A 19,519-nucleotide genomic window follows, 5' to 3' on the forward strand; every position below is an offset into this window, starting at 1 on the left:
ATTAGGCCTCGCGTGGAGATGCCCAGCCACGGCGGCCAGGACTGTTCATCTCTTTAAAACTGTCAGGTGCCCTGCGCTCCCAGGGAAGAGCCTCCCAGATGTCAGATAAATTGGGGCCCCTGCTCCGATCAGTGCCCGGTGTACCCTATTGGACTCTCCTGTGAGGTGTTCTGCTGCTCTTTAAATAAGGAAACAGCATCCCCATCTTATCCAGCACACTCTCTGGTGTGAGCTGAGAGGCAGGGTGGCCGGGGGTGGGGGTGGGGGTGGGGGGGTGGAGAAGGGCAGTGATTCCTTGGGGTGGGGTAATGCGGAGAATCTGTATCCCACTCAGGGTCTCCTATCAGTCACTGCCTGCCCAGCCTGGACTGCACCTGGAGCAGCAAACAGAGCAGAGTGGCAGGGGAGCCCCCCGGGGGTCGCAGCTCTAGCACTGCTGGGACTGGCCAGTGGCGGCGACTCCCTCTGTCCCTCGGTGACCTTATCCGTAAAGTAAGGACAACTACTACCTTACATGGTTAGTACAAGGAGGGCAAGCAAGCAGGACAGTGTCGGTCTCCTAGAAGATGCTTTACAAACCTGGTTTCCGTTCTCCCCCTCCCCCACCCTCTCACATCCCCTAACTGTCCTTCACCCATCTCCTTTTCTTCCCGGGTTTATTATCCAATCCACAAAATATAGTCCTTCGTTATACACCACGCAGAATACTTGGTAGCACGTATGCACATGCATATGTATATTATAGGAAATACATAAACACGAAGCATTTCACGGTGTTCAGTAGGAATTCCCACTTCGGGCTCTTCCGCACATGCCCAGTGTGAGGCACGGTGCATGGTGCTGGCTGGGGGGCTGAACTAGACACTGAGGCTGTGGGGGGAAGAGCGGGACCCTACAGCCTAACAGAGCAGGGGAGCAGCAGTACCCAGTGGGGAATGGACACCATGTCCCTTGAGGAGCAGCTGAAGGCAGGGGGTCCCTGGCTTGAGCAAGAGTGGGAAGGACCGTCATGAGACAGACCTGCTCCTGGCAGCCTCAAGGACGACCCCTCAGAATAAAGGGTGGCGGGAGGTCCCAGGGAATCAGACTTAGCTCTGTTCAAGCTGTCTCAAGATGCAGGGTAGTGAGCTCCCTGTCACAGGAGGTAGTTAAGAAAAGACTAAAGCCCCTCTTGCCGACTATCAGTGAATTACACCAAGTGGATGGAAAGTAGGACTAGAAGAACACTGACGTTTTTTCTAGCCCAGAGATTCTCTAATTCTATGAATCAGAAAGGGATCCTTTCTCATGCTAGGCAGTGCAAGGAATTTGAAGAAGGGAAAGTGTGGTTTAGTGACTTTAAGAACATCAGGAGTTTCTGCGTGCAGTGTAGAATTTTCCAAACATCATTCTCCTCACCTCTATCTGTTTAATGAAACCAAGGGATTTCCTGAAGGCAGCTGCCACCAGAGGGGTTAAAAGCTGCTCTTTTTCCGGCTTCCCCTCTGCCACTGCCCCAGCCCTCCTCTCCTGTGGGGCCCTGGGCCCAGAAGCAGATCTGCCTGCCAAGTCCAAGGCTAAGAGGGACCTGGGGAACCTATTAGTCTCGCTCAGGATGCAACGGGATGGATCGATGAGAGCCTCAGCAGGCTGGCTGTTCTGGGAAGCAGGAGGGAGGCTGGCTTCTGCGACTAGAAGGCAGGGGGCCAGGCGGGGTGGGAGGAGGCTGGGGAAGCTGTGAAAGGCACAGCCGGGGTTGGACAGGGCCGCAGGACTAGGACACAAATACCTAAGTGATGGTCTATGGGGGACACAAAGGACCCTTGGATCAAAAATAAGAATAAACTCCCATTTCAACTGGCATCTGTCCCTCTCCACTGGCTGACTCCCTTGGAGGCTGTGGGCTCTGGTTATAGAAGACGCTAATACTCCAGGGAGGGACAGCACTTTTAAATCTTGCTGGAGGCAGGGATGTAAAACTGACCGAGGGGGACCGTGGCGAGGATTTAGGGAGACACCATGGTTCACCATTGTGCCCTACATCCACTAACATTTCATGCCCCTTCCTGCTGCTGGGCCTCATGCCTCAGGGTGTGTGGTTTTCAGACCTTTTCCACGAGCAGATTCTCACGGGGAGATGGGAATGAGAGTCCAAGGAGTCACCATGGGGAAGGGGCACAGAGCAAGTTCAAGTGCTCGAATGACCCACCGCACCTGCTTCTTGGGTCTGTCTCATCCCACAGCGGGGCTTGGCCCTGGGAAAGGGCAGGGGAGGCCAAACCACAGGAGACAGAGGAGGAGACAGAGAGGCAATGGGGGAGAAGGTGAGGTTTTCTGCTCACAGGCAGACCTTGCTCTGCCTTGCTCAGCCCTGTAGGCCGTCCTCTTCTCTGACATAAGGGCGTGGGAAGAGCATGGCTTCTCCGCTCCCACTGCCTCCGAACTTCGGAGCTTGTCTCCAGCTTGGGCCTCCCCTAGTGGGATTCAGCAGGTGCCCCTGCCCTGAGCAGTCTTCCACGTTTCTTCAGTTCCTTCACATACAGTTGATTTAACCCCCCTGCCCCCCACCCCCAGGGCTCGGGGAGGGCAGTTGCGCCTGGTGGGAGGGGTGCAGTGACAGATCACAGAGCTAGAAAACTCATGACAGGCCAAGACCCAAACCAGGTCTCCTGATTCTAACTTCCGGCCTCTGATTCCCCACTTGAGCTGGCATGGCAAGGCGTCAACCTAGCCACAGAATGGGAAGAAATGGTGCCTCTCTTCTGTCTTTTCCACAGCATTGAAAGAAGCAGGGAGAAGAGGAAACAAGAACCATGCATGTTGAAAATAGACTTAATCTCCCTTTTCCTCATGCAGATAATAGGAACGTTTATAAAGTCCATCTTAGATGGTTATCAGGAGGCTCAAATGGGATAATTTCAAAAGCCTTAGCAGAGTGAGTGCTCACTAAATGATTAATTTTTGTATTGCTCCCAGCATAAGGCCTCCCACAGCATGTGCCTCCTGGGGCTGGTATGGGAAAGGTCCTCTAGAGTCCCGCTATTTTCACAAGGGGCTCCGCGTATTAGTCTTACTCTCCCATCCCCCAGCCCCCGCTGCCACAGCCAGGATCACAGGGTAAAATAAGTAAATGTTTATTATATTCTGGGGCTGGATACCTTCCACCCAGATACCCTGAAGAGCAGTATTATTCCCACTTTAGCAGGAGGGAACTGAGGCTCAGAGAGGTACGGTGATCTGTTTGACATCACACAGCTCATGAGTGGTTGAGAAGCTTGTTTTGGCTCCCAAGATGGTTCTTTTTTTACTGCACCATTCTGGACTTCTCTTCAACTATACTTCTTCCCCGAGATCAGAGTCTGCTCCTCTCCAACCACCTGGGCAGAGTTTAGCCAACACAGGGATGATGGAAGGACAGAGCTGAACCCTGGTCACTCTGCTCCAGGTCCTGACCTGGCATAGTTTGAAAGGGATCCAAGGAAGGAAGGAAAGAAAAACTCTTGTTGCCTCTTGTGGCCCAGGTGCAGACCCTTGTTGGATATCTCGTCCTATTTAATCCCCTCGGCCATCCAGCAAGGGAGGCATCATCGTTCCCACTTTATAGACAAGACAACAGGAAGCTGGAGAGTATCTATTTTACTTTCCCAAGGTCACACAGGTGGTAAACAGATGGCAGAAGGACATGTAGCCACAAAAAGGACATTAAAATACTTAGAAACATCAATGCAAACATTAAAAAAAAATAGTATTTGAGTTTGCTCATATACCAGGAAAATATCCAGCTTGTTGTACTTGTGACTACAGAAAATTGAAGGCCCTGGGTCCATCCTGAGAGTCTCAGAAGGTTGCCTTGTGGCAAGGCTGGGTGATCTCACCAAAGGCGCCTCAGGGGCCACGGTGGGGAACCCCGACTCTCCCCATTCGAGAGCTCCCAGGACAGCATGTCTGGACCCCTCACCACATCTCCCTTCACCCCCCAGCCTCATTAGAACTAGGCATGTGCAGACGTCCTGATTTTTTCTCCCATGAAAGAAAAATAATGTAAAACACAATACAACTCTACTTGGTGTAAAACCTGCTTATTAAAACTCTACTTTTGGAAAGAAAGAAAAAAGGCGGTAGGAGTCCCTGTGGGACGGTCTCCGTTATACCTAATTTTGATGGCTGAAAAATAGAATTAGATGCTTGTTTCTAATTTAACGTGCGGCATCTCTTGGCCCTGCATTAATAAGGAAGACAGAAGCAGGTCTCCTCCCCAGCTCTGAGCTGCATTTCCCTTCAGTCCCTGATTTCTTCATCCTTTGATTAGATTTTAATCCTCTTTGCCCTTGAACTTCTCCAGTTCTTCCCTACCTTCCTTCCCTGGGTCCCAGGAGGTGGGGCCGGAGTCACTGGGCAACCTCAGTGGATGAGTTCTTCAAGAAGAGGTAGCACTGTGTGGTTGGTGAGTCCCACCTGGGCTGTGGTCTGGCCCCTCTGGCTCTCAGGCAGGCTCATCCTCTTCAGGACTGTGTGCTCAGCCATCCTGCACCCTGCTCGAGGGAGCAAGGGGGACACGCTGCTCCAGAGAGATCTCTGTCCTTCAAAGGACACCGGACCTGCCAGGCGGAGCCTGCCCTAAGCCACTGCTCTAAGGTTGTCTGTGTAGATGAGGAGGACAGAAGCAGCGGTGGAGGAGGAACTTCTGAGTCAAAAGACCTGAGTTAGAGTCGTGGTTTGCCATGCACCAGCTGTGTGACCTCGAGCAAGTCCCTTAACAGCTCCAAGACTCTGTTTCCTTGGTTCTAGAATGACTAGGGAGGAGGAAGATAAAATGGCACAATGTACGTGAAAGGGCTTTGTCATCTGCACGGGATTGTATGAATGTCATGCATGTCAAGGAAGGTCATGATTCTACGGGAAAGAACCCTGCCCTACGAGGCAACCGAACTGGGCAAAGAGCTCAGCACACAGTAGGTGCTCAGCAAACAGGTGAGCAACTCACTTGCCAGGAGGAGCTGAAGTGGAGAGAGCGGGGCTCACCCTACGAGCAAGGGGGACTGTGGCTAGACACAAGAAAGAACTTCCCATCAGGTTGCTGAGACACTGGACCCTGCACTGAGGAAGGCAGCAGGAGAATCTTTGCTGGGAGAGGCTGATGGCCTGTCCTCTGTCTCTTAACATTCCCGCTGTACGCATGGGGCACACTCGTTGAGTCCTGCCTGAGGGGACATGTGGCAGAAATTTCCACGGGGAGAACCCTTGGTTTGGTTCCACCTTACAGGGGTTGGAGGACGCCACAGGAGGAGGGCCGCCTCGTGGGATGCCATGGTCCTCAACCCCATCAAACACTAGCATCCTGTGGGCTTTTTGATCAGTATCCCTTTGGGACTTATGGTCAATCCTATTCGGAAGAGAAGAGGTAAATAGTTGTTTTGGCCACAGGACAACTCAGCGTATCTGTGCTAATGTGTGCCGTGAATCTCCATGAGGGCGAAACAGAGTGAAGTGTTTATCCAAACATTCCCCCCCACCTTTTTAAAAAATTTTAGCCACAAACACTTACTATCTAAAGCAGGGCTGTCCAGCAGAACTCTCTCTGAGGGCGGAAATGTTCTGGGTCTGCGCTGTCCGCGGGGAGCCAGTGAGACCGAGGAATTGGATTTTGAGTTTGAGTCAACTTTGACATGGGGAACTCCAATGCCTCCGAACCCACTGGATCATTGCGATAATTAAATAAACCATATAAAAAGTACACACAGTTGGCGCTCAGTTACTCTCTGGGGTAGCCCGGAGTAAATCTCAAATCTGTGTTTATGCAAGTAAGTGAGCTGAATGGCCATCACAGAGAGGCAGTTGGGTGCAAATGCCTTGTGAAGAAGGTGGTTTTGTCCCTCGGCTGGGAGGGGGTTGTTGTTTACAGGTGCTGGAGGGATTCCATGGTGGAGAAAGGACTCAAGCGGGTAGAGCAGATCTGAGAACCCATATGAACAAGAGCCCCGACGGAGAGGACATAGGTCGGCCAGTGCAGCCTGCCAGGACCTGCCAGCGAGCTGCACACAATGCAGATGCCTGGGGCTCGGGCACAGGGCCCCAGGGACGGGCAGGGCCCAGCACCTGCCTGACCACATGTGGGTGCACAGCTGTTACTGGGAGCCCACAGATGCCCAGATTTGCTAGAAAATGCTGGCTCAAATTAGCTAAATCTCATAAACACTAAATTTAAGTTACAAATTGTCCAAGAGTCAGAGAAACGGTATTTCTAAAACCTGCATTTGCAAAAAAATGCTTTATCAGGCATTGCCCTTGAACCTTGTTCCATCAGCAAAACCCGCTCTCCAGGGGAAGAAGCTCTTCAGCCCGTCAAGTACAAAATGCATCCAATTTTACATTTTCCCTCTCTCTCTCTCTCTTTTTGTAGATCCTTCACAATGAGGCTGAAAATGTGGGAATTGAGTTTGCAGATGCAAAAAGGTTTGGCTGTTGGCCAGTCTCCCTGTAACCCAGTTCTCTCTGTTCCGCCCATGTCTGGCAAAGGGTGTTTCTGGACAGCGCTCTCTCTCTCACACACACACACACTCTCTCTCTCTCTCTCTCTCTCTCACACGCAAACAGCCAAGGATACGTGGGAATGCCCGAAGCTGCTGATCAACACCCCCACCAGCAGAGGGACCCCTCCCCTTCCGGGCGGATCCCTAGCCAAGGGCAAAGCCCTGGGGGTGAAATCCACAAAGGAACCAGGACTGCGTGGGGCGGAGCCGCGGGGGGGGGGGGGGGGGGGGCGGGGGGCGGGGGAAGCTTACATTCTGCTTTGGCACAGATGAGGCAGGCGGTGGTACAGTTGAAGAAGTTCAGGATCCCAGCGACAGCCACGCTGATGTCCGTGTTGCTGGGGTGGAGGTTTAGGGTTGTGAATCGCTGGAACTGGAACTTGATAAACTCCTCCGGGGCCACTTTGAAATGAGGGACCTGGGAGGAGGGGCAAAAACAGGTGTTCGGGAGGATCCAGAATGAGTGCAAAGGAAAGCAGGCATTAGGGAAACGAGGCTGTGGACGGAGGATTCTTCTCGGGAAGGCCTTTGCCACACTCCGGTGGAGATGAAGCTTGCGGGACTCAGGACACCCACGCCGGAGGAGGAAGGCAAGAATGCGTCCTGCACAATGCTTAAAACAGGAACACCAGGATGAGAAGCCCTCTGGCCAGAGACCTGTATAAGTGTGCTGTGGACCTTGGCACCGGGGACTGTGGCCCCGAGGGACAAAGTCATATGTCTTCATTCTCAGAGCAACTGCCCGCTTCTAGGCAGTCAGACAAAAGTGTCTCAAAGCCGTAATCCTTATGATATTTTATTGGTAGCTAATAAATCAGAGCAGAGGCGGCAGAAAGAGAAAAACACTGCCCTGGGGACTAAGAAAAGAGCCCCATCAGCCCAGCCTGGCCAAGTGTGTACAAACCAGCTCCCAACCAACTTCCTGTGTGACAGCCTGGGATGGGTCCCTCTGTAGACACACACAACAGAGTGGGGAGTGTCGCAGGCTGAGAAGCCGCCCAGAGAGCCCCCAAGTGGAGCCAGGTAAATAAAAACGTGCTGTGGCTTCATTAGGACAATGTCAGTTTCCCTCTGTGTCTGTCACTGACATTTCCGGGAGGCACTGCCCCTGCGGGATCCGAGACCAGCCTCTCTTCTCCTGGGAAGAGATTTAGCAGCCTCTGATGCTGTTCTATCAGTGGCTAAGGCTATCAGGTAGGTAATAGGAAAGTTAAAGTGTAATAAGCTGCCATCCACCTTGATTTTATTTTGTCACTCTCATCCCTGGTACCCGGAGCCAGGAGAGCTTCCTGGTACCTCTACTGGAGATGGACTCAGGAAACCTCAATGCACGTCCTCCCATAGGACTAGCGCACTGCGGGAGGGCCAAGTCGCAGCGAGCATGGGTTTGGAAGGATGTTAAAGCAAGTAAGACTGAGGGTAGAAAGCAGGAAGAACTTCCTGGTAGTGAGTTCATTGGCTCTGAGAACGAGTTATTTAGCAATGACAGCAGAAATTTTCTTGGCTGGGGCTGGCCCAGAGTCTGGGAAGATGTTGAGATGGTGTCTGTAGGATTCTGCTACCTTGTCCTGTCAAGATTCCGGGAGAGAAAAAAATAAATAAAAAACAAAAACAAAACGAAAAGATTCTGGGAGAGGTCGGCCAGCGACCAGAGCTCCTCTGAGATTGGAGGCGGGGAGTGGGGAGAGGAGGGGAAGACTTAGCAGACACTAGGGAGAAAATTCCTGCATTCAACTAGGATTAGCCCTCCAGCCACAGAGAGATGGCAACCGATGTTTTCCAGCAGAGACTGAAAAATGCAGTCCTGGAGAGAGCCTGGTGAGTTACGAGAGAAGACTTAGAAGACTGAGGTTGATCTGAGGACTGTCATAAAGGGTCTTTCTTCCTTATATTTTGCACCCCACACAATCTGTCTAAAAAAGAATAATAAATGCACCTTGAAAGGAAAAACGGGTCACAAAGGGCCAAGATAGAGGCCAAGGCCAGGCAGGGGGAAGGGAGGCTGGGGTGGCCGGGCCAACCGGCTTATATGTTTGAGCATCTCTGACCCAGGCCTTCTGCGTGTGGCCATCCAGCCTACAGGGCTCCAGGTCACTCACCCCAACAGAATGTACCCTTAGAAATACCTTTCAAGCCACAGACCCTAGAGATGCATCAGGAAGGATACTCAGGCAAATGAAAGAAAAATGGGTTTTACAGGCTATACACTTGGGTTTTCAGCCAGGTTCTGCTCTGTGATTTGGGCCCAGTTCCTTAACCTGTCTAGGCTTCCTAGCACAGAGACACCAATGGGTGCTTCATGGATCTCTGGGAGGGTAAAATGAAAGCCTGCTGTGGACAGCTTAGGACCTAACATGTCATAAGTGTCCCAGCAATGCCTTCTCTTCTTCCCCTCCCCCTTTCTCCCCAAATCTTGGGAGTCCTGAAAAAGCTCTTGAAGCTGTCCTTGCGGGGGTGGGGGGTGTGATGAGGGGCTCCTCCAAGTGGAGTCGGTGGGACGTCTCCAGCACAGCCCGCCACCTGAAGGCTGCCGGAAGATCGGCCAGCTGCTCTGATGGGCCTATGCAGGGACGGCCCAGGCCAATCCCCCGATTCTCTCTCTAGGACAAAGATCAATCCAGAATTGATCAGCAATTACAAATGCATCCAGCAGTCCCGTCACCATCACCATGGAGGTGTGTGGGGAAGGAGAGGTGAGGCAGAACCAGCCAGCCACAGGGCTATAGCGATGTTAGCGGCAGTTAAAGGAACGGACTCCTTGGTGAGAACTCCATTTCTTCTCCCTGGAGTGGAGGGGAATCAGGGTGAGCCAGTTCAGCCTCATAAAATATGAAAAAGAAATGCATAATCTGAACGGAGAGGAAAGGTTGTTCTGGAAGGGACATGACGAGACAAAGGAGGGGGAGCCAGCTGGCTGTTCCCTGGGCAACACGACCTGGCTGGCATGTCAACGGCACCGGGGCCAGTGTGGCAGGGTCGGGGTGATGGCTATAAATCAGGGTCCCTGCCTCTGGCCTGAAACGCCAAACGGGGTTAAGGGAAACGTGTCAGCTAAGATAAAAGATAAAACATCTACTGAAGCCCACGGGGAGGCCATTCTGGAATGGGGGTTGGGGGGTGACCGGAAGGAATGGCGAGGCAGTGTGATGGGGGCGGGGAGGGAGGAGAAGAGAGGAAGTGGGGAGCTGAAGTCTTGGCAACCTCACTCGGTGAGGATCCCAGCGGCTGCGGGAATAACAGCCTGCCACGGACCTGAGTGCTCCTTGGAGTGTGGCAAGAAAGATTTAAATTAAACATCAGCTCCAACTTTCCGGGGCCAAGGCCTGTGAGAAGGGGGTGGGTGGAGGGGGTGCAGTGGGGTCCGAGGCTCCTTTTCTGGCCTGGGATGGGTCAAGGGTCATCTTTCAGGACATCTGAGGGGCGAGGGATGGGGGCTGTCAACAGAGACCTGGCCCGGGGCAAAAAAGGCTCAGGGGGCCCAGCCTACAGGGCAGTGGCTTAGCCCTAAGGGAGCAGAACCAGCCACGGGACTGGGGTAGGACTGCCCGGCACTTCACAGTGCAGGTCACGATTCCGAGAGTGGGTTCACGAAATAGGGAAAGTAGCTATTCTGCCCCAGGCGTCAGGGACTCTTGCCAATCCTACGGGTCATAAAGAGAAGTGGTGGTGGCATCAAGGGGGCAGATTCCAGAGGGGGTGGGATAGGGACAGCTTGCTCAGGAGAAGTCTGTCCTGCGGTGGGTTTGCTCCCATGTCTAGAATCAGCTCCTCCCAAGGCTAATGCTTCTGGAAGGCTGAGCCCCCACGCTCCAGGACAGGTGAAGCTTGGTCCTTCCTTCCCTGGGCCCTCTGCCTGCCCTCCTCCCCAGCTCCTGAGCTCACGCCCCCTAACACCATGCTCCATTTGTCCTCGAAAGACCTAGCTAGAAGGCCCTCGAGGCCAGACAGAGAGGCTGAAGGGACACTCTGCCACTGTATCCCGGGGATTTCTGTGAAGGGGAAGACGGATAGAAGCTAGAAGCCAGGAAGGATTCCAGCAACGAGCTAAACAACAAACAAACTTGAGTTTGTTTTCTCCAGGGGAAGGGGAAGGAGAGAGCTGATGGACCGGGGAGCAGGCTGTTACTCAGAAACTCATACCCGACTGTCTTTATCCCCCACGGAACTGGAGCCAGAGGAAATGAAACTCCACACTGACACTAGAGAGGCTCCAGGCCGAGGGGACACCTGAGGAAGATTTCTCTGACTGAAGAAGCGAACACGGAAACTGGTGAACGGGGAAGAAGATTCTAGAGAATTTACAAGACAGAGGTTTCCAACTTTATTTTAGCAATAAGATGTAAGCAGTCCCAAAGGCATTCTTTGCCAGAATCCCAGTGTCGAAACAAATAGTCTCAAAACCTCCTGGGGAGCTCAGACTCCCGCCCTCTTGGTGCCCCCTGGACCACCCCCCCCCCAACAGCCTCTCCCTCTCCCACCACAACCAAGGGGCCCTCTGGGGACTCAAAGACCCAGAGGTCTTTGAGGTTTGAAAATCCTGTTACAAGGGCGCCTGGGTGGCTCAGTGGGTTGAGCCTCTGCCTTTGGCTCGGGTCATGATCTCTGGGTCCTGGGATCAAGCCCCACATTGGGAAGCCTGCTTCCCCATCTCTCTCTGCCTACTTGTGACCTCTCTCTCTCTGTCAAATAAATAAATAAAATCTTAAAAAAAAAAAAAAAGAAAGAAAGAAAATCCTGTTACAAAACCTCTCCTCTGTGTCCCCTCTACCCAAACCACCTGGAGAAAAGAAAGTGCCCAACAAAGGACCATTTCTTTTCAATGTTTGGTTGTTGTTGTTATTGGTAACACCCACCAGGCCCAAACAGGCTCTTGCAGACCTTGAGAATCCATGATATTTTGGGGCCTGAGGCACGGGCTGCCAGCCTGCCCGTGGCCCCCCAACCCTGTAGGGCACTCACCTCCTTCTCCCCGCAGATGTTGCTGATGATGGAGCTGGAAGCTGGGCTGGACGAGGGTCCCAGGACAGCGACCACCCCCTTGGGGAGGATCTGACACACTGCAGCCAGCAACGGGACAGAGCGTGGACAGCGGGAAAGGAAACAAGGCACTCATCAGGTGGGACAGGCTGGGTGTCAGGCTCAAGTCCAACCTTCACCTGTGGGACGCTCACCTTAAGCCCCATCTCCATCTTCCCCTGCCGCCTTCCCATCCTTCCAAACCCCGTGCCTCTCCTTTTCTGGACTATGGGACTCCGGGACAGTTTTATTGGAGTTTATGGGCGGTATTAAATGAGGAAATGACCCAGGTTATGACAACATACGGCCACAGCCAACAGGGAGTATAAATTGTCTTGGCTGTCACTGAAGGACAGAGGCTAATGGCGGGAACCTGCAGACTCCATCCGGCCAGGCCTGCAGGGTGGGTACTGGGAGGCACAGCGAGGCACGGCTGCCACAGGGGTGGAGAGCCCCGCTCATAGAACAGGCACCCGCCGAGCAATCTGTTGGGTAGCAAATATAAAGAGGAAGGGGAGGGAGAAAGGCAGACAAGCAGGGGTGCAAAGGGAGGGGAGGATGACGCAGACAAGAGAGGAGAAGTCAGACTCCACTAAAGCCAAAGGGAGTAGGGGAGACGTAAGAAGAAAAAGAAAATGAGAGGCAGAAAAAGAGAGTGAGAGGCAAGGAGGGGGTCTCCTGTCTCAATGCCACCCTCTGTCACTCCCGTTCTCGTAGACGCCTGCGTGGTGCACCTGCTTCCCTGACTGTCTGGGGCTTCTCCATGGAGAAGGAGCCCTTCCTTCCTCTACTCGACATTCTGCTGTCAAAGAGCACCTCAAATGTCTCCTGCTCACACATTCCCCGGCTCCTCTGGAATTAATCCTCCCCGGGGCTCCCGAGGCCCCTGGTCTATCCCTCTGTACAAAGACACTTGCAAACGTGTCTGTTTCAGCGTATTGCTCAGGTGACTTGCTGCTCCCACCAGATTTCAAACCCCGTCAGGGCAGGAGCTGAGCCATCCTTCTCTCCAAATGCCCACTCCTCACCTCCTCAGTGGCCAGCACACGTTTTTTTAGGTGCCCACCCCATATTCATTGGATGAATGTGTGGATGGATGGGCTGTGTGGTCAGAAGAGGAAGAGAGAATCTCAGATTTTTAAACACTAGCGACCAAGAAAGGAGGGACGAGAGAAGAAGTTGGAAGTTCTGACATACAGAATCTGACATAATTCTCAGGACATACATCGTGATATCAGAACCCAAGAGTTGCCCCCGGGGATATGCACTGGCTTTCCCTGACACGCTGTAAGACATTCTTCCCTGCAAAACTCAAAGCTTGCCTCTGGACACATTTTCTTCCTACTCACGTCAAGAGCAAGGCCGAGCCATTTCCCAGGTCAGTACACTGAAGTTAAGGGATCAGTGCAAGTTTCCTCACTGAGTCGGCCACAAAGCCACCCCTGCTCTTTCTCCTAGGGTACGGTCCTCACCATTGGCCTGCATGGCCACGCAGTCTCCCTCATGGGGTACAGGCGGTGGGGAGAGCCTCAGAGTCCAAACCCCAGTGTTTACCACACAAACTGCAGATCTATAAGCTCTTTTCCTGGCCTGAGGCTTGGGCAGGGATCCTGCCATGCCACGGATCTCGAGAGAGGCTGGGTGCGGGAGGGGACACTTCCGCACTGTGTCAGAGCCACAGTGACAGTGACAAAGTCACGGTGAACAGGCCCATCTCCGAAGAGGGCTCTGCCCGGTTCGAGCAGTTTCTGTATAAGTTACCCCACGGGATCTCAGCCAGCTTCGCTCCTACTGCCTGCTAGATGTCCGAAGTCATTGGCCGTCAGACGACAACAGCTTCAGGGCTGGATCTCAGCTCCTGATTTTACCAACAAGGAAAGAGCATCCAAGGGATGTCCAGTGACTCCTCCCAAGTCACACACCCCACACAGGTCAGAGCCAGTGTCCAAATTCGCGTGTGCTGGCCCCTTCCTGTCTGGTGCTCATTCTGTTCCCTCTTAGCTGCCCACCTCCCCGTGGCCCGCCTCACGCATCCCTTCCCACCCCTCCAATCCAGGTCCCCAACCCGTTTCTTTCTACTGAATTTGCTTCCCAAGGTCATCAGGGACTTCTTGGTGATTCTCGCCCTACTCTTTACAGCATTCGATGCAGCTGATGGTGTTGCTCCTTTGAATTTCCTACCACCACCCAGCCCTGATTCTTGCCTGCATCTCTGGTCAGTCTTCCTCCCTGCCTTTGTCAGCTCCTCTCCCTTCTCCACCTGCTAAATCCAGCTTCAATCCGCGCCTCCCTCTCCTTGGCAATGTCACCCTTGCCTTGACCTCCACTCTTGCCCCTGCCCAGGTGATCCTGCACTCCAACCTATGTTCTGGGTTACAAGGTCTCATCCCAAACACCTGCCAGACATCACCACAGGGACTCATCACGTCCATGGCAGAGAGGGAGAAAACACAGTCATTTAGAGCGTGGACTGTGACGCAAGACTGCATGGGTTTGAGTCCTGGCTCTGTCTTTTCTCGCTGTGAGGCCCTGAGCAAGCTACCAAATCTCTCTGGACTGCTCCCTCGTCATTAGAACAGCGATTCTAACAGTAGAGGTGGTGGGAGAATTAAAGCAAATTAATAGACCCAAAGTGCTTAGAACGACCCTGACATGCTACACGGCGTTCTTACGTCCACACAACATGTGTGACAGATACTTAAGATCTGATTTGAGTCATGCTTCTAGGAAAAAAGATTCAGTATTTCCCCTCTTTACAGACGGGGAAATGGAGGCTTAGAACATTGACAGAACTTGCTCACGGTCACGGGTAATACAGGCCAGAGCTGGGCTTGAACTCAGAGATGAGGTAACAAAGCCTTGAATCACTGCACTCCACCCCACTTAGCTCCGCAAGCTCCCAGCCCAAGTCCCCTGTGACTTTCCCTTGGCTTCTCTCACTGAACCCACGCACTGTACCGCACCGGCGGCTGGGTTCTGACCCCCTGACCTGCTCGCCCACCGTCCCCTCCTTTCCACACCCATTGTGACTGTCCTAAGTCCGTCCCCTTTTTCCACCTGCCTCCTGAGGGGTTTCTCTCGTCTCCAGAATTCTTCACTTCCCACGCGTTCTCCAGACTGTGAGACAAACTGTAATCCTAAAACATCGGTGTGTGGCCGCTGCAGGGCAGAAAGCTGGTCTTACTTACATCTGGGTTCTCCATACCTAGCAGAGGGCCTGACTCGGGGTTACGTGCTCGACAAAGAGCGGGTGAACCACACGGAAGCCTGCTCCACATTTTCCGTGGGAAACTGGAGGTAAGCTAAGGGTCCAATCCTAAGGGAATACTTACCTAAAGTGTGGGTCATATACCCACATGAAATACTGTTTAGGTGTTTAAAATGCTTATGAGCGTTTTATAACAGTATTAAAAATATTTATGAAATAATATGAAAAGAAAGAAGGAGGATATAAAATTATATGTAGAGAGATAGGAATGCCGCAATGAAGTAAATACAAGAACCAGTTATGAGCTCAGGAATGACTAGAAGATGTTACAAAAGCCCACATTTCCTGAATGCTAATTATGGCCCATTCTAAGCACTTTGTAGAACAGACTTATTTAATTCTAAGAACGACCTAAGGGATCGGAACTATTACTTCCTTTCACAGACGAGAAAAGAGGACAAAAAGGTTGAAGGTCAGAGTCAGGATTCCCACCCTCAGTCCCTGGGCCCGGGGTCAGCACACTCAGCCCAGTACCGTGCAGCCTCCCGTGGCTCATGGGGCTGGACGTTCATGGGGACTGCTGACATGGAGTGACTTTCTTCCCCCTCTTCCTCCCCTTTGCTTCCTATAATGAGCATATATTCCTTTCATAACTTGTCATAAGAAAAATTTCTTCTGAGAAGCAAGTAAAACCCAAACGTATGGGATCTCCTCAAGATACTACCTTTCCAGAACTTTCTCCCATTTTGCTTCCGGCTCCTTCGCCTGGCTCCTTCCTACTTTCCTTCACGAGCCTGTTCCCCAGTAGCTCTCCCTGACCCAACCAGGGATTCTTAACCTGCTGCCTCAGATCTGGGGGTAGAAGTCAGTGGTCTGTGAGCACTTTGGAGGGGGTACAAAATGACATCACTCTTTTTTCTCTTAACTGAACTCTGGCATTTCCTTCCATTTTGAACATAGGAAATAAACCACGGTAAGTTACCAGCACCTCTGACTTTGTTGCCAGCGAACAGCACAAATGTTTTCCTGCCACCCTGCAGTGTTACGGATAATCTTAGGAGATCATTTTATTATTATTTCAAAATCAGGCTAGCCGTTGGACCTGTTGCTAGGCTTGGCTATTTCATACATTAATAAAGAAGCACGTTTATTAATATATCATTAGAAAAATATTTTCACAGTGTTTCATGTAACTGGTTTCCTTGGTCAACCTACCTATTTTATTTTACTCATTTTAAAACACTTTTCCGTGGGGCACCTGGGTGGCTCAGTCGTGTGAGCGGCCGACTCTTGGTTTTGGCTCAGGCCATGATCTCAGGGGGTCTGCCTGAGATTCTCTCCCTCTCCTCTTCCCCTCCCCTTGCCTGCACATGTGCTTTCTCTCTCTCTCAAATAAATAAATAAATCTTAAGAAAAGAATAGAAGCACTTTTCTGAGAAGGAGTCCACTAGCACCCCCAGACTGTGGTCTAGACCCTCTCTTGCCCTTCTCGCTTGGCAAACTCCTATTGATCCTCCCGTGCCCAACTCAGATCTTGCCCCCAGGTAAGAAGACCTCCTCCTCCTCCTCTACGCACATCGCTCTGTGGCTCTGAGTCAGCCCTGCGCTGGCGCTGCTGAGGCCCATCAGCTTCCCTGTTCTCTGAATTCTTGGCCAGCTTCCACCCCAAGCTGGTTCATTATGTTGGGCCTCAATAGAGAGAAGCTTCTCCTAAAAATAAATTCTTATAGAAGGCTAAAATCTCTTACTCCCAATTCCAAAAATCCAAAAGGCTTGAAGCTCGATGGTTTTCATCAAGTTCATTTGGTGGCCAATCTGGTCTATTAGACAGATGTGAGGCTATTTATAGTATGTGACTATTTGAATATAGGTATGCTGGGGGTTCTGCGCCAGGGCCCACGTGGAGATGTTACTTAATATATGGTGTATGCAGGGCGCCTGGGTGGCTCAGTGGGTTAAAGCCTCTGCCTTCGGCTCAGATCATGATCCCAGGGTCCTGGGATCGAGCCCCACATCAGGCTCTGTGCTCAGCGGGGAGCCTGCTTCCCTTCCTCTCTCTCTGCCTGCCTCTCTGTCTACTTATAATCTCTGTCTATCAAATAAATAAATAAAAATTTTAAAAAATGGTGTATGCATCACATGACTTTTCCAATATATGGAGAGTTCTGGATTCTGAAAACATCTAGCCTTGCAGGTATGTGGATCTGTGCCTTCGGTTCTCAGTGTCTATCTTCCATCTCCCACACCGGACTGGGAACTCCTTGAGGGCTCGGGTCGCATCTATTCAGCTCTGGCAAAAAGGAATTGCTCAACAGACATTTGCTCAACTGAATTGAAATGATCCAGTATGATCCAATGTCCATGGCCCGGGGATTTCCTGGGGTCTGGGAATCGCTCTCTCGTTCCCTATGAGGTATGCTCTGCTCAAGACAAATGGAAACTGTTTATAAAGGGCCTCGGCTCTGAAACTTCGGGGACGCAGACATCTGCATGAGGGCCCTGAGCAGTTTGCGGGAGGGACAGGAGTGGGGGGGGCACATTCTATCTCTGCCTCCCCGGGATCCCGAAGGAGAGGGAATGGGGAGACATGAGTGACATTGCCATGGCAACAAAGTTTCCCAGCCAGCAGGGGCACTGGAAGACAAGGGTCAGAGAAGGTGCTGGAGCAAAAGACCATGATGGGGTGTTATAAGGGGGGTGATTTCTCCCCTCAAGATACCAGCTCCAGCCTGGATCCCAATCCTTCTCTTGAGTCTTCCCAGGGAGCGGAAGGGTCTGGCTGTGATGCAGAGAGTACAGAGGGGTTAACCGTGGGCACCACGGATTCCAGGCCCTGTAGGGCAGGGGTGGCCTCCCCGGGGGGTGGTTGTGTAGGGCACTTCCAGGGAGCTACTCAGAGGCTCCCTGAGCCCCCGAGGGGACAGGGCTGGCCATCGGGGGCTGAAAATGAGGTGGACCAGAGGGGGCTGGGAGAACCCAGAGTCCTTCCCATCACCTTGATCCATCTGGAAGAACCATGTCCTCACCTGAACCAGAGCCCGCGGGAGCATGCTCCATTCTCAAACCCCACCAGAGAGCAGACAGTGGGGGTTTGCTGATCCCCGAGCCGAGGAAGGGGGCACAGGAGAGCGCAGTGCGAGGCGTCTGCACCTTCATGCCCTGTGGTGGGGTTCTCCCTGGTCAGAGAGCTCAGAACTGCCATCAGCCCCCGTCACTAATGATATTCTCTTCCAAGCCCTCAGCCTGGTCCCAGACCACCATGAGAGCACATACTGGGGCGTCCCGGGCGCCAGGCACGCTAGCTCCCTGAAGTCTTGTAATCGCCCTGAGAGGAGGATTCACTGTAAGAATTCCTCTGCTACTACTGCTACTGTGTAAAATTTATCAAGAGTTCACCCTATATCCGGCACCACTCCAAGTCTTACAAGTGCCTCATCTCATTTAATCCTCAGAAAACCAGGTTTCCTGGGTGGCTCAGTCGGTTAAGCACCTGCCTTCAGCTCAAGTCGTGATCCCAGGGTCCTCCGTTCTGGGATCGAGCCTGAGCCCTGGGGCTCCATGCTCAGCGGGGAGCCTGCTTCTCCTTCTCCCTCTGACCCTCCCCCTGCTCATGTTCCCTCTTTCACTCTCTCAAATAAATAAAATCTTAAAAAAAATTAAAACCTCTTAAAGTAAGAACTGTTATTCTTCTCAAATGCGAGGCACAGAAGGTAAGCCCGAGGTGCTAGGATTAGGATTAGGATCCTGGTATGTCCAACTCCAGAACCTGATCCCGGTCTACACTGCTAACCTGGGCCTCCCCACCAACCCTACAGAACCTCTTTGCTCCAGCCACGGCCATCTGTCACTGTGTCCCAAGACACTGTGGCTTCCTGCCCTGAGACCCCGCTTCCCTGCTCTCCGCCCACCAAACATTCTATGGTCCGCCCCAGGGGCTTTACCTGACCACTGGCTACACCTCAGCCCTATTTCCCACCATGCTCTGCCCATGTCTGAACCACACAGCAGAGCTACTTAACTTTATGTCACTTTTCGGATGTTTGGGTTTTAACCGCCTCCTGGAAAAGACTATGAGCCTCAGTTTCCCGATCTGACCCCCATCCATGCAGTGGTTGGACCAGACGACTTCTAAGCACTGAATTTCAACATGTTTCTGAGTCCATACTGTGCATGCCTGATATGGGGAGCTCGGAGAGTGGGGAGCAAGGAATATTTGTTGAGTGACTCATCACTACTCATGTGACTTTCTCTTACGACTCCTCACCATCTCCCTTTATGCCGCCTTGGATTTGTTCTATTGAACTGATGGGGAGATGCTCACCCTCTCTTATTAGAGGTGGCTCCCGACCACCTGAGGTCACAGCCAAGGAGCCTGTGAGAAGCTCGGGGAGCTCATGCGGGAGGAGGAAGCTTGCAGCCGGAGCTCCACATGCCGGGTTCCTCTCCAGGCACCCAGAGGCCACGTGGGGCCGGATAACCCGCGTGTCTTGGAGTTTCCAGGGGAAGCCGTGTGGACAGCTGATAGCACGCTTGGCCTCACAGAGACAAACCACGGCAGAGGCAAGTGGTTGACAGAGAGGTCCCCCGCTTCTAGCTCTGCAGTAAATTAAACTCCAAACAGGCTTTGGCAGGAGCAGGTGCTCCGGGTGTTTGGATGATAAGGGAATGGGCACTCCCTTAAGTCCAATAGGGCAGCTGCGGGAGACACACTGATCTTTGGGACAGAGAGGGGGCAGGGCCCGTGGGACCCTCCCTGCACAGGAAAGGCTGAGGTGGAGATAAGATA

At 52.4% G+C, this 19,519-nt stretch overlaps 1 protein-coding gene across 1 annotated transcript in view; it reads right to left on the reverse strand.

Annotated features, from left to right (window-relative positions):
* The window catches only part of GRIK4 (glutamate ionotropic receptor kainate type subunit 4), a 417,952-nt gene that overhangs the window by 151,785 nt on the left and 246,648 nt on the right, over positions 1 to 19,519 (reverse strand). The window contains exons 5-6 of the mRNA XM_046017419.1: positions 11,469 to 11,566; positions 6,762 to 6,927 (exon numbers count right to left, since the gene is read on the reverse strand). Of these exons, the coding sequence (XP_045873375.1) occupies positions 6,762 to 6,927; positions 11,469 to 11,566 (264 nt within the window). The remainder of the gene's footprint in view (positions 1 to 6,761; positions 6,928 to 11,468; positions 11,567 to 19,519) is intronic.

This window comes from Meles meles, chromosome 8, assembly GCF_922984935.1.
Source record: "Meles meles chromosome 8, mMelMel3.1 paternal haplotype, whole genome shotgun sequence".
Classification (NCBI taxonomy): Eukaryota; Metazoa; Chordata; class Mammalia; order Carnivora; family Mustelidae; genus Meles; species Meles meles.